The 22,844-nt window shown below is 38.7% G+C and overlaps 3 protein-coding genes across 12 annotated transcripts in view; 1 reads left to right on the top strand and 2 right to left on the bottom strand.

Annotated features, from left to right (window-relative positions):
* The window catches only part of LOC121897966 (pleckstrin homology domain-containing family A member 7-like), a 144,247-nt gene extending 133,882 nt beyond the window's left edge, over positions 1 to 10,365 (top strand). For 3 of the 6 annotated variants that reach the window (XM_042412789.1, XM_042412792.1, XM_042412794.1), the window contains 9 exons: positions 156 to 350; positions 458 to 554; positions 1,332 to 1,423; positions 2,073 to 2,336; positions 5,791 to 5,964; positions 6,887 to 7,020; positions 7,424 to 7,557; positions 8,071 to 8,133; positions 9,066 to 9,346. In XM_042412789.1, the coding sequence (XP_042268723.1) occupies positions 156 to 350; positions 458 to 554; positions 1,332 to 1,423; positions 2,073 to 2,336; positions 5,791 to 5,964; positions 6,887 to 7,020; positions 7,424 to 7,557; positions 8,071 to 8,096 (1,116 nt within the window). In that variant the 3' untranslated portion in view covers positions 8,097 to 8,133; positions 9,066 to 9,346. Of the gene's footprint in view, positions 1 to 155; positions 351 to 457; positions 555 to 1,331; positions 1,424 to 2,072; positions 2,337 to 5,790; positions 5,965 to 6,886; positions 7,021 to 7,423; positions 7,558 to 8,070; positions 8,134 to 9,065 lie in introns of all 6 variants that reach the window. The other 3 variants (XM_042412795.1, XM_042412793.1, XM_042412791.1) reach the window with 2 other exon arrangements.
* Positions 9,436 to 17,596, bottom strand: LOC121897967 (NLR family CARD domain-containing protein 3-like). Of its 5 annotated transcripts, none has more exons than XM_042412796.1 (11): positions 17,547 to 17,596; positions 16,444 to 16,873; positions 16,117 to 16,270; positions 15,915 to 16,022; positions 15,222 to 15,276; positions 14,795 to 15,023; positions 12,107 to 13,931; positions 11,505 to 11,672; positions 11,212 to 11,379; positions 11,066 to 11,112; positions 9,436 to 10,936 (listed from the first exon to the last, which is right to left on the bottom strand). In XM_042412796.1, the coding sequence occupies exons 3-11, from the start codon at positions 16,242 to 16,244 to the stop codon at positions 10,392 to 10,394; spliced, it is 3,273 nt and encodes a 1,090-aa protein (XP_042268730.1). In that variant the 5' UTR covers positions 16,245 to 16,270; positions 16,444 to 16,873; positions 17,547 to 17,596; the 3' UTR covers positions 9,436 to 10,391. The 5 variants fall into 5 exon arrangements, with proteins under 5 accessions (XP_042268730.1, XP_042268731.1, XP_042268732.1 ...); XM_042412797.1 differs by having other exon boundaries at positions 16,444 to 16,483; positions 16,644 to 17,585; XM_042412798.1 differs by having other exon boundaries at positions 16,444 to 16,724; positions 16,829 to 17,585.
* Positions 17,597 to 18,381: 785 nt separating this feature from the next.
* On the bottom strand, positions 18,382 to 22,844 carry c5h11orf58 (chromosome 5 C11orf58 homolog). The gene is made up of 5 exons (XM_042412806.1): positions 22,672 to 22,844; positions 21,088 to 21,171; positions 20,818 to 20,878; positions 20,482 to 20,591; positions 18,382 to 18,974 (listed from the first exon to the last, which is right to left on the bottom strand). Exons 1-5 carry the CDS (start codon positions 22,723 to 22,725, stop codon positions 18,768 to 18,770), a joined length of 516 nt encoding a protein of 171 aa, XP_042268740.1. The 5' UTR covers positions 22,726 to 22,844; the 3' UTR covers positions 18,382 to 18,767.

Below are 22,844 nucleotides of genomic sequence, written 5' to 3'. Positions count from 1 at the left end.
GTGAGTGTCACCCTACTGACTGCAAAAACTGCAGCAGAACTGGTTCATACCAGATTAAGTTTAAGGAATTACTGCCGGAGTGTGTGTGGTGTGTTTGAGCTTGATTTATTCTACCTCTAAAATACTAAATTCCTATCGGCCTGGTTACTGTCCAGGCAGAGGACAGCGCCCCACCCCGGCCACCGCTGCCTCGTCTCTACGACTACGAGGAGACACCCCCTGTGGTGCCGCCCCTCCCCAAAGAGGCCTCGGTCATCCGCCACACATCGGTGCGCGGGCTTAAACGCCAATCAGATGAGAGGAAGAGGGACAGGGAGAGCGGGCAATATGTTGTCAATGGAGACTGTAAGGTATGTTGTTGCAGTTTAGGTCAATTTAATGTTTTCTCTATGGGTTTAAAGAGTTAAGGGTGAATGTACGACCTTTTTCTTTCTTTACAACTCTTTTCTGGTTTCAGACTGACTTGCGGTCGTACCTGAGTGAACCGGAGCTGCCGGCGTTGAGCCACCACAACACTGGGTCTGACGTTGACTACCAGTATTTCCAGAGCAAAGGTATCTTAACAATAGAAGCACAGTGCATTTAACAGAAAATACAGAATAAACTCCCAGCAGTGTCACACATCCTTATTATAAAATGTAATTGTTGGTACTGAGTAACATCCTATCTTACAGCCTTGTTTTTGCATATACTTAATAAGACTTGTGTCATGATGTTTTCATCTAATTAAAATTTTTCTCTCACTGTTATGAATGACGGAATTACTGAGAAAAATTGTATTCAGTCATTTTTACTTTAACTGATTCATTAAAACTTCTGTATTTTTGCGTATTTGTGTTCAGAAAGGCATATTTATATTATAAATACCAACCTCCTCAGTCTAGATGATCAATCAGTTAAAACGAGGAAAAATATGTCCTAATGTTGTTATAAATTATCCATCAATAATTGAATCTATTGTCACCCATAAGAAGAGTCTTAATTTTTCAAAAGAGATGGTCGACTGTTTGAAATGTTATTAAAATTCTTTAAAATCTTGAGACAGTTCTTCACGAGATAAAGAATCTAATTTTGTAAATATTTAGCAATTTAGTGAAGTTATTCTTTTTTTTTCAGTGTTGATACACTGATAAAGAATTTATCTGAACTGTTAAAAGGACATAGTGAGCAGGTATTTGTATTTTTCTGCTTCACCTTAAACTATGTATTCTTAATTTTTTCCCCTTTATGAGAATATTTTTATTCTACCTCTGTGTCTTTAACGTATGACCTTGCAGTTTTTTTCTTTGTGCAAATTAAACTGAACTAAACCAAACTTGCTGATCGAGCAGGTCTGTCAGGCACCTCATCTCGACTGAACCAGTCCAGCTCCATCTCATCCTATGTCACCCTGAGGAGAGGCCTCGGGAGCTCCGCAGCCAGGGTGAGTCAAGATGACGAGGGTGGAGATAATCTGCTGATACCTGTGATCATGAAAAGTTGTTGTCAAATTGGAATTAAAAATGTAAAATGGTACTACATTAACCTGCGGATCAAGTGACAGCATCTCCATGTGTGCAGCTCTTAGTTTTTGTATCCAGCCCAATACCTACTCATACAGTTACATTTTGTTATAGAGTATTTGATTATTAAATATGTGTGAGAGCCATTTATTCATAGACAGTACAAAGACGAAATATTTAATGCTCAATTACCTGCTGAAATGGTTTTTCTTCAATCTTTGTGATAAAAGCAAAGACAGTTGGTCCATGTTACATTTTATACGTAGATAAAATTACTTGTCTTCATTTAAATCCTGTGAAAGGTGCAAATTTGAGGCAGATCTGTCACTTTCCTCGCTGCCGTTTTCTGTTACTCTCTTATTGTTTTTTTTTCTCCTGCTCTATTTCACTCTCTGTATCTCCATCCTTTAACCTCCCTCCATCTCCTCATAAGCTACAGTTGATGTCTTTCTCTCCATTCTCACTCCATTTCTTCTGAACCAACCATTCATCACCTCCTCTCATCTTCATTTGTCCTTCGTCCCATTATCCCATTATCCCAACATTCCTCCCCCCTCTTTCTTTCACCAGGAGAGACCCAAGAGTGCCTTGGAGCGTCTGTCTTCACCTACAGAGGCCGTGCAGCTCCCGAGCAGCCAGGCTCGCGGCAGAATGAGTGCAGAGGAGCAGCTGGAGCGGATGAAGCGCCACCAGAAGGCGCTGGTTCGCGAACGCAAGAGGAACCTCAGCCAGGGCGAACGCTCCAGCACGGGCTTCTCCACCTCCACCGCCACCACCCAGCGCTCCTCCTCCTCTTCTAGACTGCCCTCCAGCACCTCCGATCCTCCGGCCTCCGTACGTTATCCGCCACCCCCGCGCAGCAGCAGCAGACACAGGGAGCACCACCTTCACCACCACTGCTGCTATGCCACCCTTCAGCCCCCAGCCACATAATAACCTAGCAGGAATGCTAACACACTAGCACTCTCTGCCTTGTGTAACCAGTGGTTGTTGATGTGATCTGCAAGCACTAACAAGCTGAAGGGCAGGACTGGTCAGGCTTGGTTAATGCTTTAAGAACAATGGGAGATGAGCATAAGCAAAGGGGATTGTGGGGAATGCCCAACAAGTTATGGACAGGGACAGAATCACTCCCTGTTTATTTTATTTCTTTTAAAGGTTCAGGGGTTAAATTGTTACCACTGCCCCCTGGTGGGACCTCACTGACGCAATTCTGAATGTAAATCCATTGAAAAGAGGAGGAAATGGAAGGCATCACTCTGGCTTCCTTTCTCTGTTTTAAATCATCAGAAAGTAGAGAAAAGAGCCCATTATGTACATCTACATACTGTGTACTTGTACACTTTTATTTATTTACTGAGGGATATTTTCAGTATACAGTTGTATAGTTATATTTTGTAGAGATTTGGTATATAGAGCATATAGAGGACTGGGGGTAATGTTGGAAAAAAGTTTTCAGGTTGAAGAAATGAAGAAAGAGGAAATGCTAGTGGCACAAATCATGATCACACCTCCCTGCTTTCTTTTCTTCAGATGAAATCCAAGTGCCTTGTTTTGCCGACGATCCTTTTGCCTTTGTCCCCAATTTACCTCCAACATTCATGTCAATCGTGATTCGTCTAAAAGCACGCGTCTCCGATACAGAATCATACAAAAGATGCAAGAGATAGCTTTAAGATTGCTTTCCTGTGTAATAGCACAATGAAATCAGGAAGATGTGGAGACTCTGCTGGTTTTTAACCCCCTAAAGGAATACTTTGACATTTGACATTAAGACAAAAATGCTAGCTTACGGCTAGTTGTGCCCCTTGGTTTCAGTGAGGAATAGTAAACATTAACTAAAGCTAACATTACTGGGTGAAAAAAATATAAAATGTCAAAGTCTTCCGTTGAAATAACACGACGCATAATAACAATCAGATTAGTATCATGATTACAGACTAACACGCACTCCTAACCAGACTGCTGTGAGATCTGCCTGTAATCAGACTTCATTTCCCATAGATATTTGAAGTGTAATTTCCCTGTAACAGTGAGCAATACCTAGTTAATCATCTTATGCCACTACTATTCACCTCTTTTTAGTGCATATAGCCATAAATGCCAGAGCATATTTTTATTTTCTCTACTCCACCAGCATAAAACATGTTTACACCATTTTATATTTGAATTAACATCTTCATTAATGCAGCCTTTTCTTGTACGGACTATAAGATTATTTTTACTGTTTTGACAGTGGTTGATAACTACATTGCCACAATTAAAGTTGGAAAGAGAAGTTTTACTCGTATCTGAGTTTAAGTGGCCTATGCTGTGCTGGTTTATGCATCATAAATATACATGACAGGTTCAAGCAACTGGGCTGAAATGCAATAATACAAAAAAAATGTATAAATATATAAAGATTAAAATAAGTATGAGCAAGGAGTGGACAACTGTGTCATGGGAAATCAGTGTGGGAAGTAGGAAAGGGACAATATGGATTATGTACAGTGGCAATAATTGACTTACTTTGCCTTATGGAAAACTGATTTTCCAGCAACTCCTTATTTATTGATTGTTTCTATACTTTCTTTAATTAATCATTATGTCATTAAAATAATGCCCATCACCATTTCTAAGATGATGACTTCAAATGACATGTTTTGTCCGACCAACAGTCCAAAACTCAGTCATGAAATTTACAGTGATAGAAAACAGAAAAGCAGCCAAAACTGCAAGTATTTAGATAATTTATTAATTAATTATCAAAACTGTGATCAGTTTATTATTTCAGGACTAAACAGGTTGCCAATGTTTTTGAAAATTCAAAATGTTCGTGTCATACTCCAGTTCTGGTTCTCCATGGCACTGCTGTCCGCTTCTTGTTTTTTCTCACAAGTATTAATCTGGGATGCTTTTCCGCCATATTGCTTTTATCCTTCCACAGCTACATACAGTATATCAGATCAAAGAGAAAATAGTTACAGGAGGTTGCTCAGTTGAAGAGTAGAAATATAGTAGAGAACTTAGAGAAGTGAACTGCTAATCACCACCTAATTCTGTGTAATTGAGAAGCAACACACAACTCTTCTCCCTTTTCTTTTCTATCATGTAGAGATTTGCACTCCACAATAAAGAGTTTCTTGCTTCTGAACCTCCTCTTGGCTTTGTTCTTCCTAATCTGGCGGGGGTTTGATGAATCTGTGTCTGCATGGTTTTCACTCTTCCCTCTCTCTCTCTGTCCCCTTTGTGTGCGATTGATTCTCCTGAGCACAACAAGGCATGGGATGTAGTGTTTCTCAGAGCATGTGAATACACCAACAGATCAGACCCTGCTGCAGGCTACTGGAGTGGAATGGATGCATGCATGGCTTTGATGCTCCTTGGATGATTACTCACAAGTACCCCTCACCACACACACAAATACACACGCACATGTCAGAGAATAAAAATCAAAGTATTCCTATAAATGCAAATGTGCTGGTGAACATCGGAGGGAAGGATGTGGTATGTTTGAAATTACAGCTTCCAGAAGCACAGACTAATCATCTGCCTGGGTCGATTCTGTGGTAATGATACTAAACATCATCATCATCAAATCCCTGGATGGACTTCTTGCTATAAATATTTCTGGTTGCACAAACATCTCATAATTGTTTCCCTCTCAGTTCAGTGTTTGTCTCCCTCTACCTGAGGCACGACTCACTGCAGTGACATTACACATTTAGCCAGAGAACCTAATCCTCTATGTAGCATGTTTATACACCAACATATATATTATAGAAATTATTCAGATTTCTTGGTATGATTATTCTAAACTAGTGGGATGATGGTTGATCAGTGTTAGTTTTAAGATTTCCCTTTAAAGCCATTGCTTCTGGTCACAAAGATTGTCAGTATCTGTCCCCTTTGCCCTTCCTGGCAATGCTAAATGTGTTTTTCACTTTATTGAAGAGTATAAACATGACAGTCATTTTAAATCCAACTTTACTAATCTACAGAAACACCGCTAGCCATAGTGAGAAAATCAGTACTGTTGTAACTTGGTACTGTAAAGTGATCTAGCAGATATCCTGGGAAATCAGTCCTTGTGGCACAAAGTCCAAAAAGAAAGCTAGACACTGTTGGAGCCAAATTTTCTGCATAAAAATTTGGTTAATTTATGATGATACAGCTCAAAATGTATTTTTAATAAATATTAAACATAGAAAACCTTTTTAAATATATATCCAGAAAAACTGTTCTTTGATGATTTTTTCACAGTCCTCTGATTAGCTTTGTAATCCTGACTCCTGCCCCTTCCCAGGTGTTTGATTGGCAGGAGGAGCGACTCGGGGCAGAGGGTCAGAGCGATGAAGGTTGGAACCAAGTGAAAGAGAGAGGGAGAATCCAGTCAGATGAATGGGTGACAGTATCCGCCTCACACATACGAGAGGTGGATGTGGAGCCTCTGGACTATGACCTGGATATCAGCCGAGAGGTAGACGCACACATCTGTTTAATCTGTCCTCAGTCATGAAAATATAAGTGGCAGCTTCAGCCTGCTGGTTTTTAGAAGGAGTCAGTCAGTGAAGATTCAATCAGATGTTGATTCTCTACTAGCTCCAAATCTGCACTTTACAGTTGCTCTAGAACATCATTCACAATCTCACAAAAGTGCGTTCTGCTCCCCACTTACAGTCTATTTTGTCAGGTTTAGGATGTGAATTATTTTTTAATTAACTGACCCTCATGAAAGAGATGTGGTCTACATAAAAAAGAATATATTTTATACTGAGTTTTGCATGTTTTCAAGAGCAGCTTGCATTGTTTTGTTGATCTGCAACCTTTTCCATGTCATAGTTGCAGTACAGGCAGAACTTTTTAATATATTACTTTCACTAAAAGTTTACATGGTTCATTTTACAGTTTGCTTTTATAAGGTCAGTGTAATTTATCTGAAACCCATTAAAAGTTTTCAGAATTATTGGTTAGATACTGTATGAAGTGAATGGAGAAAAATAGTCAGTGTCACATTATTCCTGATGCTCAACATGAAGGGATTTCTAATTTCAAGAAACCTGTCCTAGTGCACATTTCTTCTTGACTTGATTCACCATCACTTATGCTAGGTTTCTTTAGGTTTTAACTCCTCTGTATTAATGTAGCAATAATATATAATACCCATAAAAATAACAACACAGGAGAAAACTTCCTCTGCATCACAGTTTTAACATCTAATAAACTAGCCTTAGTTTACTAGATGTCAAACTACATACATGATTCACAAACTACCGAACTTTTGCATGAAAATTGTATTTGACCAGTCAGACTATTTGCTTTAAACCTCCTGTTGCACTGTAATAATAAATCAGAAAAAGCTGTTTACTCATCAGTCCATCATGACTGTTCCACTCTTGCAGCTGTCCAAACCTCAGAAAGTTCCCATCCCAGAGCGCTATGTGGAATCTGACCCTGAGGAGCCTCTGAGTCCAGAGGAACTGGAGGAACGCAGCCGCAGGACTGAGCGCATCAAAAACCTTCTGGCCAAATCCAGGTAGACAGCACTTCAACTGTGATACTTCACAGTTGGGTTTATACAAAGGAAATTACATATAGGCTAATGTGTTTCAGCTCTTTGACAGATAGACAAATATGCTGATGTATGTATACAGTAAGTTCAAAATGTCTGCCATTGGTATTCCATCTATTGTTGGTTAAATTAAAATCTACAAGACTGTCAGAGATATAATCATTGTGCAATAATGAAACTTTATAGCAATATATTAATTCAAAGGCCATTAAATGTGAAGGAAATGTACCCGTTACTTCAAAATAAGGACTCCTAGACTGACTGAATATCATGCTTACCAGTTGCTTTTTAGTTTAAAACAAGTCGTGCCATTCAAGAATACACTGGTTTATAGTCCTGTGTGTGTGTGTGTGTGTCCTTTCCACAGTGTTCAGAACATTCAGCCGTCTGCACCGCTGGACTTCAGTGAGCTGGACTCAGCTCTACAGCGGCAGGAGAAGATCATGAATGTGTCTCATGCGCTGGCTTCAGAGGCCTCGCGCAAGAGCAAACTCGTCGCAGGTGGGTGCATTCACACAAATTTACAATCATACAGACTTTTATATTACAGCATTCTGAGAGCCTTCATCAACATAATGCATCCACTGTTCCTTAACCCTTAGCATCAACCATCACAGTTACAGCACATGTCTTCCCTAAGCCCTTATACTTCAATTTAAAAAATCCTTATCATTACACTAAGACTAAGCCATCGCTCTAATAGCCCCACAGACCAGCCAAAAATGTTCTCACTTAATATAACTTTCCTGATTCTTATGGTGTAAACCTCAAGTTATTTCTCACAAAGGTAGAAGTACAACAACACAAACACAAAGTAAATCTAGAAACAAACACAAACAAGGGGTACCACTGAGGTAGCCTACTGCTGGCGTATTAATAAATCTGCAGTCAAAGTTTACTCTTATTCTGCAACCTATTCACATCGCACTGTGGAGCAGTGGTGGACATTTAGTGTGACTCATCCAAGACTGTCCAACTGGCAACATGTGATTTATCATTGTCCCTGGTGTGCAGGGACTGAGTGGCTGGAGAGTCGGTGAAATGTCTGGTCCAGGTATACCCGCCATTCCCCTTTCGGTTGGTGTGGATTCATTGTATTCTATGTCTCAATATTTGCTGTTTTGGTTTGGTGGAGGATGTACACAGATTGGGGACAAAAGGTACTCAAACAAACTTTTTTTCTTTTAAAATGTCAATACGTTGTCATTTTTTGTGTCCTGACATAATGTGACCTAACATTTTCTGATTAATTTTATTTTGGTCACATACATTTGGAACAGAAAAAGTAGATTCATATGTGAAAACAAAACAACTTTCTAAAAAATAACATCATACCTTACTTTTGGCTGAACACTTTATAGTTTTGAGTAGCAACGCCTTCCTTATTTCTATCACGTCCCTGAAAAAAATCTGTGTGCAGTCTGGTTTGTGTGATTTTGGTGATACTCTTGCCAAAGAGCTGCAGGTTTCTTCTCAGCTGTTGCTTTGGTCAATGTGGCTCCGATATCATAAGGACTACTTTGGTGAAATATGGTGGCGTTCTATGGGCAAGGGGTGTTTTGGTGTGTGTTGTGTGTGTGTTTTTATATATAAGATGAAAAAAAACACTGGCTTGAACTGCAGGATTAATGACATTTATATGACACATACACAGTGGTTTGTGCGACTCCTGCATTATTCAGGAACAAAGCATTTTACTGCTACAAAGCGGTCCAGATCCCCTAGGTCTAACTGGTGTGGTAAATGACATTTTCTTTGTTTTATTGTCAGTTAAAAATATACATTATAGTTGCAAATATTAAATGACCCATGTCCTATCTAGGTATCAGGTTTGCCAAACTAAAAACTATAACTAGAAGGGGCATTTTCCCCTGGAAGCAATTTGTCCTTATGAAATCTACTAGAAATTAAAGTCCTATTAAAATCAGATTCTATCGCAAATTAAATATTTAATTTCTTCGACTCCAAGAAGAAACACTGATGTCATCCTTGTGTTTTCCTCCCCTCAGCCAAAGCTGCTGCAGAGCACTGACCCACAGGAATGACCAGCACCACAAACCTGAGGACCTTCTTTGTGGAGGGGAAGGATCTAATCATTTTTGAGCAGTTGCCAACTAAATGATTCACTTGTAACAAATTCCTTTTATACGAGTGGGAACAAGATACACGTTTCTAAAAGAGTGTTGATTCATAGTTTTGAAATAGAATCCAGTTTTTACTGCTTCTGCACTTACATTGCACAGTTAAGTAATAATTTATAACACGAGTGAATTGCTTTTATCTGCAAATTATCTGTTCTGCAGTTTGGTCTGGATTTATTTGAGTCAATAAGAGAAGAGTGGAATGAAAGTCAAAGCCAATATGCTAGATTACAGTGTGCAGGTTTTGACATGAATCATTTATTTATTTCCTTTTTTTTTGAGTGACATGCTTGTTGACCAATTTCTACTTTACTTTTTTTCTCATGTAATTCAACACTGTCACCCAATGATCACAGTCCTATCAACCAGTAAAAAATGCATTAGAATATAATGTGCAAACAATATAGTTCAAACACATGAAAATGTGCAGTCATTACAGAAAATAAATGCAAGATAAAACAAGCTAATTGTTTGGTGTCTGTGTCCTAACACGTTACAGTTATACACAAAACATACAGTTAATCTGATACTTGCATTCTTTCGTCCTAACATAAAGTTGAGATGCAGTTTTATCTTTGTATTATTTTTTATCATCTGTTCTGTTCTGTACAGATAAAAAACAGACAATTTTCCTGGGAAGATATTCAAACTGCCAGAACACACAATGACATATACTCATAAACAATAAATAAAAGTCTTATAACAATGTCCACTCACTTGTTTTTCTCAAAAACTTTTAACCTTAACACATGACCTTGGAGTTTGCCCAGTTGGCAACTGTGTGTACCAATAGTGACTCCAGATAGTGTGTTCCTAATATGCTATTCGGGATCCAAATGAAATAATTAGCAATTCCCACTTCCTACCAATATGTGACTCCTAACTCCTTATGCATGGGTGTCTTTTGCAGGTTGTTTAACCCTAACCCTAGAGGACAAGGTAAGGAACTTGGATGTCCCTAAAGAGCAAAGGTAACTAGGTGACTACACATTTCAGCATGCAGATGAGAAGCAGCCTAGAGTTCTGATAGAAATCCGTGACTTGATGGGCACAGTTACTGTAGTTGATAGGAATTTACTATTGATATAATTTGAAATAGCATGTCAGAAACAAGGCCATCTGAAATCCCTTTATTTTCAGCCTTTATTTCTTCTATGTACATGTTTTATGAACATATACATTGAATATGGGTATTTATGGGTACTCTGGCTGGCACAGAGTTAATGAAGTATCATCATATCCCAGTCTGAAGCCTGCATAAAGCTGCTCTGAGAATTTAGCATGGAAGGTATGCAGGTGAGTCATGGTGTTTGATGATACGGCGTAGAAGGACAGAGTGCCAGCTGACCAGTCCAAAAACACTCCAACCTTTTTGGAGTCGAAGAATGGGACAGATATGCTTGCATCACTCTTCTTGTACCAGGCAGTGTATTTTCCTTGACAGTAGCGCAGACTCCAGGACTGGTCATTGTAGCCTAGGACACAATCATTACCTTTTGCTTTCCTGCTGATTCCTTTATAAGCCACTCCTATACCTGTCCATTCTCCAGTCCACTCGGCTTCCCAGTAGCAACGAGAAGAAAGACCCTCTTTACATAGCACTTGCCCCCAGTCTGTAAATCTCTCAGGGCTGTCAGGATATGGCTGAGCTGTTTTCATTCGTGTCATTTTTTTGTTGTCTTCAGAAAAAGACAGCAGTGAATGGGCCGTACTCAGATCCATGGTAAGCTCACATGCATCTGATGAAACATAAACAATATAAGATATTCAAACCAGGTGCTTGTACACTGTATTTAAGGATGAATGTGGCTTTGACTGTCTGTGTTAAGGAAATAGTCATTGATTTCTTTGGGAAAACACAAACTTACATTTCTTCAGAGCTGATTTCAAGTAACACTCAGCATTGCCGTTCAAGCTAGGAAAAGTCAAAGAGAGGTTATTTGCAATGTCTTTAGAATCTGCTAAAGCCAAAAAAGACAAAACTTGTGACTTTAACTTTAACTCAATGTTTTACCTGACAGTGAGGTGTTCAATGTCCTTCTGTACAGAGGTCAGCAGCTCCATTCCCAGTTGCCCCGGATGATTATAACTCAGATCCAGCTCCTTCAAGTGGGTGGGGTTGGACCTCAGAGCTTCAGCCAAAAATCCACAGCCAATCTCTGTGATTCCACAGAATGGTAGACTGAAATTAAAGGAAAAAAAATAAAATGTAATTCACAGAATGTAATACAGAATTGTATTCACTGAATATAAGTTAGGACTGGATATGTGTATAGTTTAGAAAGCCTGCTGCAGCACTTCACAGACCTCAGTTTTTCTAGTTGACATGTTGGACTGGCCAGTCCAGCAGACAGCAGTTCCACCCCTGAGTCTTTCAGGTCATTATCACTTAGGTCCAGCTCTTTCAGACATGAATTGCTTAGAACAGCTGCAAGTGCTTCACAGCATTTCTCTGCCAGGTTGCATTCTTTAAGCCTACGAGAATTAAAAAAAACAACAATTAAGTCATGTGTGAATTTGTTAACTGTTTAATTTCAAGACATAATAACCATAAAAATGAGTCGTTTAGCAGCAAGATCTGCAGCCTCCACAGTATTTTTATATTGCGTTTCTCTAGTTCAAATTTCACAGAAAATCTGCAGAACTGCTTTACAACACAAAACTTTAAGAGCAAGAATGTCTCACAGCAGAAAATGTTGAATGAGTGAATAATGGATTTTGCACTTCACACTCGTTTTATATTTTAAGATGATGCACATGGCACCTTTACAATGTGATATGACTGTACAATATGACCTAATTTGTGCATTAAAAAAAGACTTTTAAGAAGTTTATAAAAAACAAAAATTTTAACATTACATAAAATGGTTGTGATAGGTGCAGAGGATAATGTTTTTTTCTGTACTCACAAGGCTACTCTGGATTCTTTGATCACTGGTAACAGTCTCAGAAGACCCTCCTCTGATCTTGAATATTTCCTCAGATCAAACTCATCCAACTCGTCTGTGTTCAGCAACATGAAGACCAGAGCAGACCACTGTGAAGGTGACAGCTCGGTCTCTGACAACCTGCCGGAACTCAGGTAGTTTTGGATCTCCTCCAAAAGAGACTGATCATTTAGCTCACTGAGACAGTGGAAGAGGTTGATGCATCTTTCTGGAGACAGATTTTGCCTGATCTTCTCCTTGATGTACTCAACGATTTCCTCATTTCTTAGTGAACTGCCCTTCATTGTGGTCAGTACACTCTTCAACAAAGTCTGATTAGATGTCTGTGAGAGGCCAAGAAGGAAACGTAGAAAAAGATCTAGGTGTCCGTTCTCACTCTGCAAGGCCTTATCCACTGCACTGCTTAGGAGACTGGTTATGTCACTGGGAGCCTCCTGGGTGGTGATGGTTTGTTGTGGTTCCAGCAAGTTCTGATTGTTGCAGATGAATGTGTGCAAAACGTGCATTGCCGCAAAAAACTCCTGTATGCTGAGATGCACAAAGCAGTAGACCCTCTCCAGATGAAATCCGACATCATTCTCTGAGATCTGAGTGAAGATTCCTGAATATATCGCAGTATCATTGACGTTGATATTGTACTCATTCAGTTCATTCTCATAGAAGATCATGTTGCCTTTCATCAGGTGCTCAAAGGCCAGTTTTCCAAGCTTCAAGATCATCTCTTCATCCATGTTGACCTGGGACTGAGTTTCAGATGCCTCCTGTCCTGCTGGGTACTTGTGAGTTTTGATCAACGAGTTGTACACCAGAAAGTGTGTGTACATCTGTGTCAGAGTCTTGGGCATCTCTCCTCTGTCCCCGTCCTCCTCTACTCTCTTCATTTCTGCTTCTTCTAAAATCTTCTGCAGAACGGTGACAGATATCCAGCTGAAGACTGGTATGTGACACATGATATGGAGGCTCCTGGTTGACTTAACATGTGAGATGACTTTACTGGCCATGTTTTGATCAGAGATTTTTTTCCTGAAGTACTCTTCCTTCTGGGGGTTGTTGAACCCTCGAATCTCTGTCACACGATCAACAAGATCAACTGGAATACGATTTGCAGCTGCAGGCCTGGAGGTGATCCAGATGTGTGCAGAGGGCAGCAGGTTCCCCTTGATGAGGTTTGTCAGCAGTTCATCCACTGAAGCTGGCTCCGAGATGCTGCAGCAGGTCTCATTGTGGGCAAAGTCCAGGGGGAGCCGGCACTCATCCAACCCATCAAATATCAGCACAAGCTTGTACTTGCCAAAATTTGAAATCCCTGATTCTTTTGCCTCTGCAAGAAAATGATGAAGAAGCTGTATCAGCGTGCACTGTCTGTCCCTCATCAGATTCAGCTCCCGAAATGGCAGATTAATTAGGAGTTGGATATCCTGGTTAACCCTTCCCTCTGCCCATTCCAGATTAAACTTCTGTACAGAGATAGTTTTTCCAATACCAGAAATTCCTTTAGTCAGCACGGTTCTGATGAATCTGTCTTGTCCGAGGAGGGGCTCAAAGATGTCTTCGCATTTGATTGGCTTCTCTTCTGTTGCTTGTCTTCTGGTTGCAGCTTCAATCTGCCTGACCTCATGTTCATCATTAATGGCTCCACTGGCTCCCTCCGTGATGTAGAGCTCGGTGTACACCTTGTTGAGAAGTGTCCGGTTTCCATGCTGTGGCACTCCCTCGTATATGTATTCATACTTTTTCAATTTCTGTCTGAGTTTGCGTTGGCAGACATCAAGCTCACCATAAATGTCTAGTTGCACAAATAAAACAAAGACAATAATGTTATGCATTATTGCATTAATTTCATTGCTGAAACGAAAAATGACCTTGTAGCCCCAGAAATTCATTTGGCAGTAAGAAGCTATATGAATATATTTTTGATCAAATTATTCCCTCATCAGCATTTTGGGGGAACACAAAATACATTGATTTTCTTAAAGATCCCCTTCAGCCATGTTTTAAGATGTATATAAAATACTCTACTCTGAATAATGATTTGTGTCAAATGTGTTGTTTTTTTTCCACAAAAACAGTTCAATTATTTTGTTAAAATCCTTGAAATGACATCTACTCCTTATCCCTCATTAAAAATCCCAAAATCTGTAAATATGCAAATATTTTTCATTTCAAAAGTTTAAAGTCCCCCTCCTCTCGAAAATATGTTTTTATTCTTGTTCCTGCAGTTGGATGTTTGAGCAGACTGATTTATGTGCAGTTTGACACTAGAAGGCTGTTTTCACATTCATCTGCTAAAGGGGGAAAGTTTCGCTGTTCAAATTGAAAATCTGTAAGGGGTGGGTCTATGAGCCCAATTTGTGACATTACAAATGGTCACAAATTGCATTATATACTTTTAGGACTTGAATGGAAATCTGATCACATTTTAGGTCATGTTTCTGCAGAAATAGAACAAATTCTAAAGGGTTCACAAACTTTCAAGCAGCACTATACATCATTCTGCACAGAGAAGACCATCCAACTGAAGTTACAATAAGCAAAACACATTTTTGAGTGGAGGGGGACTTTAAATTTTGGAATTAAATTGATTAAATATGAAATAAGAAAATAGTACAATATCTCAGATATTTTCATTCTCCTACTCTTGGTACTTACGTTTCTCCAGTTGGTTAGCAAGCTCTCTTTGGCCTATGTCCTTTAAGACATGTAGTGTTATCTTCAGAGCCCCCTCACTGGCACTGCTGTCTTCCTGTTTATCTTCAGTAGTCAATCTGTCCTTATCCTGGTTTTCACTCTCAGAAGATTGTGACAGGTGTGGAAAGAGCATCCTTTTATACTTTCTAAGCTCTCTCTGCCAAATGAGTGTGCCACAAACTTCCACCAACTGTAATGGAGAAAGTGGAATTAATAAAGCTTTTATACTGTAGGTTCACATCAAAGACAGAAGATATAAACTCAACAACAATTTCATTGCTTAAAACAAGATACACTACAATGCTATTGTTATTTTATGCACATGAAGATGCCATGTAGTTTATTTTAGCTTTCATGGTTTAAGTACAGACATTAGAGAAATACCCACCTTGAATATGGCATTAGCATCCATTTCTGTTGATTCTGAACAGCCGTGTGGGTCTCTTGAGATAAATATTGAGAATAATGTTATTTTAAGAGGAATCAAGTCTGTTGGAATTCAGCCAGTTTTAATAGAAAATAGCCATTGACTGATTGATGCAACATTCAAATACAAAGAGTGCTTCAGTAGTCTGCCTGATGATTTGTAAATATATCTTGTGGTGGCTTAAATACAATGACCTTGGGTCTTGTTTAAAGCACCAATGTAAAGTTTTAACACAACAATGTAAGAATTATTTACACCGAAGATAGTTCTCACAAGTTGTCTCTGCTCAGGTTAGGATAATCCCTTACTGAATTTTCACTTTCCATTCAGACAGAGTTGAGGGCAAGCAAGTATGGCTCCCCAAAAGTTACAGGAGTTGCTCCTATGTTGTTATTTTTAACTTAAATGTTAAGACACTGTGTTTACACAGTGCTTTGTCTTGCAGAGAAAAATATGAACCAGTATGAATGACTGCTCTACCAGTTTTGAAAGAGAGAAAAGAAAAAGCACAATTTCACTGACTGAGACCGATATCTATCTTTTAATCTCACTCAGAAAGCAAATATCAATCCCCAAAATGTTGGACCAACCTGAAAATTCAACCCTGGAGTCACATCACTACAGAGACATATACCCAGAATAGATTAAATTTACCTATCAGCATCTTCCTTGTTGAAGTCAGGACGACCTTTCATGGAGGCATCACTTTTCATAGACACACAGGATGAGGCAGGTAGGTCTGATTTCTCAGATGTAATTGAACTGCAAAGAAAGATACATCAAGGTCATTGAGATTTATTCTCGTTGGACCATGGATGTTCACATTAGTTTTCATGATAATCCATTCAGTGGTTACCTATCAGCTGCTTCTTTGCAGAAGTCATGACGACCCTTCATGGAAGCATCACTTTTCATAAACCTGCAGGATGAGCCAGGCAGTTGTGGCTGTTCAGGATACTTTTCAGTTTTTTCGGCAGCGTCCATTTTGGAGGAAACACCCAATTTCTCTCCTTAAGAGACAAGTTACATTTTGTACAGTGGTTAAACTCTGGACTCCATTTACATTTAAATTTGCTCAGTATGTAGGAAATTTTCTTTTCTTTCACACAACTATAATTATCACATTACAGGGCTGTATTATAGAGAAATCTGAATTGATGTAAATATTAATGATTCAGCTCACCTAGCCACAAAACTGATTCTTTGACAGTCAGATTCTACATCTGGATAAAGAAATGAATGTCTATGAGAAACATGTATTTGATGATTAGTGTAGAATACATTAGAAATATATCATTTAAAACGATATTATTAATGATTATGACTGATGTCACTTTTGTGACTCATCAGTCACTACAAGAGCAGAAAACTAACAGTACTGACCTGCTGCAGGTCAAAATATCCCCAGAACCTTCTGGAGTTCACATCCTGACAAACATGATCAACCTACATGTAGTGACCCCTCTGCCGATCAAAAAAGGCCACAACGGCTGCTGATTGATTTTTTGACGCTTGCAAAAATGACTAAATGTCCACTGTTTCCAATACAAAGGTGATTTATTACTTACAGTCCGTGGGTTTCCAAAAATACACACAGAGTACATCCACTGTTCCTGTTGTAAGTCCATTACCCAAACATAGACAAAAGAAAGAAAGAATTTACCGCACGGTTAAAAACTGTTTGCTTCTCCCAATTCTCCCAACACCTGATGACGTCAAACTCTGCCTGATTGACAGCGGCCCTGCTCCCCGCAAATTGCGGGAGGTTTACCAACAAAACATTAACAAAAATGGCTCTTACGTTATAAGATCCTAATGTTATTAAAAGGTATACTTCAAAGCATAAAACCTAACACACCTTAAACTTGAATAAAAGGATCTCTTAGCAGAGCTGCGACATGGTTGGTTTCAGTTTCTTTTCATGTTTTAAAATTCTCACTGATTAGCAGAAGGCCTACACTTTTGTCCACACAAAGTTAATCTGATCTGGGACCTGCACTACGAAGCAAGTTCAACATGCCCAGGATATCTTTTCGTTATCTGGCTTCACCGAGCCTAACATCGGCCGTACAGATAATCAGTACTACGAAGCTGGTTATCAACTAACTCAGTCAAACTCCATCGATCCTCTGAAGTTAACTTGCACAAACCAAAAAAAAACCAAACAAACCTAAAGTTGATCTATACAGCAAACTACTTTAAAATTAAGCCTACCAAGATAATCTTAAATATTCTACTCCATTTAATGAAGAACTTCTTTATGCAAAAACATAAACGTCGTCTTACCCGAGCGTTGCGCAGTTTTATTATTTCGCCTGTAACGGATGCGTTTTTTTCCGCATTTAACCATCCCCGGATGTTTAGGAATGTGACACATTGTGTCTCAAAGATGTTTATTTAACAATGTTATACAATGGTTTAAGAGAACTTCATCACCAACAAACTGGTTTGCAACCCCTGCAGAAAAAGTTAATAAGAGATGAAAAACCTGTTTATTTTTTTAAGTCGAGCTTTTAGTAAATGCAACGTTTAAGTGATGAGGATAATAATAGAATTAAAAGTCTTCATAGGAAACCTGTAAGAAGACAATTATAAAACTGACACAGATAATAAAAAATATATTTTAACGAGTCTTTTTTTTTTTTTTTTTTTAAAGAAATGCAACCTTAAAATAATTTCTGATCCTGATCTTTAGATAAACCCTCATTTGATATAATTATATAGTGGACTTACATACTCAGCACTTGTCACTGGGCTGAAATGTGCCTGTTTTGCTGCACCACTCATGTTGCATTCACATACGAGCATCCATGTATAAGTTTCAGAGTAAAATATCGCACCATCTTATAGACTAAAATGTACAAAATCAATTTACCGACCTGGGCTTTAATGCATTTTAAAGGTTATCTTTTAATTTGCTTCATTTCATTCCATTCATAGCAATATTTTGGCCACTTTACACCCCCTGGTGATCACAATTCATACCTGCAAAACAAACTGATTCCTCTACACAGAATTATCTTTTTAGTGCAGAAATATTGCATTTAACACTTGTGACAAAAGCTTTAATACATTGTCTTGCACTCTAATAGTTTCCGAGAGATGTTAAGAACACCAAGCGTTACAACTGTGACACTTCCTTTTATTGGTTTTCCATCAAGAAATCACAAAATCCACAATGTGTACCAATCATGCGGAATGGCAAGCAATCCTGCTTCATTAAACACAATTCAAGGCAAATGCAGTGACTGTTAAAATGTTCAAACAAAATAAAAACTGGACCGTTTGCCATCTTAACGTAATGTAACACCACACAACCAAAAGCAGACTTGATTCTTTGACAACATGTACACCAGGACGTAGCCCGAGGAAGTGTTGAAAACCCATTTCTACACAGTAAAAAGGACTGCAATGATGTGGGGTCTTACCTATAGGTAAACAAATGATGTCAAAATGTACAAATTTGAGATTACAAAAACTAATTCCTCCCTGCCCACCCCCTCTGCCCTACGCGGACTTCACAAAAGCCATTTTGTATCCGTGTTTCCGTTCTTCATTCTGACTGTCTGAGCTGGGCTTGGCCTGAGCTGAGGTCTGTTCATCGGTGTGTTCTTCTTTGTCCTGGGCGTCTGTGGGCTCTTCTTCACTGGTGGACTTCTCTGGCTCAGTTGCTTTCGTCTGGCTCTCCAGTGGTGGAGAGGGATCTGGCTCTGGCTGTGGGTAAGAAAACAAAAAGATGATTAAGATTTTTTACGTCTCTTGTGACAACAAAATATCGTAAAAACATGATGTATAAATAATATTTGCTCTCTTTTAACTCTGTTTTTGGTCTTTATCAACTAATCACTAACTGTTTATTTGCCAGTTGATGCCGAGCAGGTGGTGTACAGTGGGTTTTTAGAGTTTTTTCTCTGAAAACAGCTGCCTGCTGTGGCTGAAAACGACACAACAAGTGCGGTGAGAGTGAACCAAAATTGTAAAGTTGCAGCCTGGACAGCTAAACAGCTGAAACTCGCTGTTCTTGCTCTGCAGTTTGACTTAAGTAGGACAACATGAAAGGGCATTTCCAGACTCTGTTGCTTCTGTAAACAAATTATTTCTGGCTGAGACACAATAAAACCTCAGACGTTGCTCAGATGAAGAAATGTAAGTTTACATTCCATTACTTTCACCTGTTACAGGCACAGGAAGAGAACAAAAACCTTGGAGTGTGAGAGGATAAGAGAGGAAGAAGAAGCAGACTCTGGCTCCAGGGAAAGGCAGGGACTCTTTATAAATCAATAGGAATTCTTGTGTGATTACTTTTAATGCATTACAGAAATCCCCAAGAATATGTGTCCTATTAAAAGTAATAAGACATATGCTAACATACACAATATATAGTGTTATAGTATATGTATAGGGTTTAAGTCATAGTGTTCAGCTGTGCAGCCTTTAAACGGTTTCACAGCTCATCTATGATGGATTTAAATGAACAAAAGACTTGCAACAGATAAAAAGATATTTGTTGGTTTGAGTAAAAATTAATTTTAAGTATTCAAGTATTAGATTTCACAGGCTCAAGAAAGAAATAATTATGTTTCATATGATAATAACATGATTGGAGTCATCATTTTTCTTTTTGTTTTCTTTGACATAAGGAAGAAAAAGACTTTCAGTTACCTGTTTTCTAAATATTTCTTTTCTTAGAATATCCAGCTGATTGGTTGCAAAGTGCAGGAACCACCTGTATACTATGTGACTGTGATATATTATCATATAATTGCTTCATGCAGTTCACTATTTTGAACATTGGATGTTGTCTCCTCATAGGTTACCATAGCATATTTAGGTAGGAGCTATCATTCAGGGAGTAGGTGGTGCTTGTTGGAGGGGCAGGCACCATCTTACTTGAGGTATAGGTACCTTCATGTGTTGGGAAACAAATTAAGAATTATTGTTGTACACTTCACTCTTTCTCTCATCGATATTGAAAAGCATTTCATGGTGAGCAATAAATACACTGAACAAATTTAAAGATGACATATGGGTGAACATTGTTTCACTGGAACACTAGAGCAAGTTTATCAAAGTTTATCTGCAGTAAATATTTAAGGTTTTAATTTCTGCAAAAATTAAGAATGAAAGATCTGTTATTTCCATAGTTTTCATAAGTCTATATAGATATATTCAATACTCCTGAGTCTATGTCCTCCCTTCTGGCCCTGGATGACCCCCTCACCTCACTGAAACCCAGGCCACAGTGTCTCCGGTTCCTGCCTGACAGCTTCCCGTCCATGCCCTGCTGGTACTGCATCTCCAGCTGCTCGTTAATCTTCCTGTCTTCCTGCCCTGCAGAGGAGACATCAGTCACAGCAAGCACACCCAGCCATTACAGGCCTATCCATGCATGGATAGATCTGTGCGGCGGATGTGTAGTGGGGAAAGCCAGGTTAATTGCATTGGGGCATAAGGATGAGGCAGCATGACTGAGTGGCATGGGACAGTAGTTTGTAAGTGGTTTATGACAGCAGAACAAACACGGCATTTTTTAGTAAAGATACATGAAGAAGCTTACCACTGCGGAAGTGGGATGTCGACTTGTGGTCGCCGATGACGAGGCGTCCAGTATGTTCTTTCTGGAAAACAGAAACACAAATCTCAGTTTTCATCATTTGTCACAACTTCTCCAAAGGTTATACAGTGAAAGTGAAAAGCTAAACAAAGAGACTCATAACATCATCTTTATAAAATCTGTTATTTTTGATATTTTTTATCTTTCTTTACTATGCACTACACTTCATAATAAAGTGAACTGAACATAATCTGATCCACAAACTAAACAAACCTTGCCGGCGCCCATCAAACGTAAAAACTTCTGCTTCCTCTCGTTGCTCCCCAGATCAGCTGATGCCCACTGAGTAGACCCGTCCTGCCATAGCAAAGTACTGTTATTATTACCAGGACTCATACACAATAAAAGCAGATTCCCATCAAACACATAATGATCAGGCGACGGTTTTACTACAGCAGCAACAATTAGTCCATTTATTGGTTAGTCGATCGACAGAAAAATAATCTGTTACTATTTTGATAATCAGTTAATCAATTTTTACCAGCAAAAATACCATCAATTCTCTAGTTCAAAGTTCTTCAATGAGAGAATTTGCTGTTTTCTTTTGACATCAATAACAGTCAACTGAATATCCAAAAATTCTTCCTGTTGGTTGGACAAAACAAGCAAATTGAATGCATCATCATAGGCTCTAAGAAATGTTATACAGCATTATTTCACTGTTTTTTTTTAAACATTTCACAAACCAAACAATTAATCAAATAGCTGAGAAAAATAATCAGCAGATGTATAGATAATGAAAACAATCATTAGTTGCAGCCCTAGTTTTTACATAACAGTGGAGGCTGTTTCTAACCAACAGTGTCCAACCATCAGCTGTCCTTGTCCCTTCTAACTGCTCATACAGTCTGTTCACAGCCACAAAGGAAGGATCTGTGGTTTTTCTTGTCTGGAGGCAAGTTTGATGCACATATTCAAATGTTGGGATTATGTCAGTCTAATTGTGAGAATTGTGTGAGTATACATAAACATAGCCTAGACAGGCATAAAGGATCAGAAAACTGTAACAGAGAAAGCATACCATTTAAAGTTCATAAAAGGCTGATTGACTGTTTACAGTCAGTATTTACTTGAGTAAAGGATCAGCAATGTAAAAATACTCCATTACAAGCCAAAAAAATTGGAAAACACTGGTTTTATCTTTAATAATGTGTTGTATTTTAAAAGCTTGTTATATTATCCATTGTGTCAAATCTTCATCTGAAAAGTAACTAAAGCTGTCAAATAAATGTAGTGGAGTAGAAAGTACTATATTTGCCTCTGAAGTGTAACTTAGAAGAGTGGAAGTATAAAGTAGTATAAAATGGAAATACTTCAGTGTACTTCAGTACAGTACTCGGGTAAATGTTCTAACACTGGACTAGCTTCAAATTCATGTGTGAGGATAAGGTAATTTATTGTGCAGGTACAATGTAGTGCTGCATATAATTATTTTAATTAACCACTGATGATTATTATAAATTCAACGGAAGATACTGTACAGCCTTTAATCCGTGATCCTAACTGGGTAAAATGCCTTCAATACAAAAACAGTGATAGACATAGTTTTGATTAGATAACCCCAAACTCGCGTACCTTATATTAATCCGACACATACTGTGTATTGTGCAATAAAGTTTTTAATCAGCCTAAAAAAGGAGGGCAAACTTTGTTCGGACAGCAAACAAAAAACGTGTTCTGATTTCACGATAAGCTAGCCTAAACGTTAGCACACGGGCTAACGCGACGCTAACCTAATTTTAGTCATTCACAGCTTCCATTTACTGAATACATCCAGTAGTTTATCATTCCACTCACTTCACTTGGAGATGCGGGTCGTTTTGTCCCATGTCTGTCCTCTGGAGAACTCATTATATGTGAAAGAATTCGTAAATTCTCAGTAAAATGTCATGCCACCTAGCAATAGCTAGCTAGCTGGGTCTGTCAACAACCCTCCGTGACGCCACTTCCGGTTCCTTCTTCTTCGTCGG

Source organism: Thunnus maccoyii, chromosome 5 (assembly GCF_910596095.1).
Source record: "Thunnus maccoyii chromosome 5, fThuMac1.1, whole genome shotgun sequence".
Classification (NCBI taxonomy): Eukaryota; Metazoa; Chordata; class Actinopteri; order Scombriformes; family Scombridae; genus Thunnus; species Thunnus maccoyii.
This window is presented reverse-complemented; position numbering and strand designations above follow the sequence as displayed.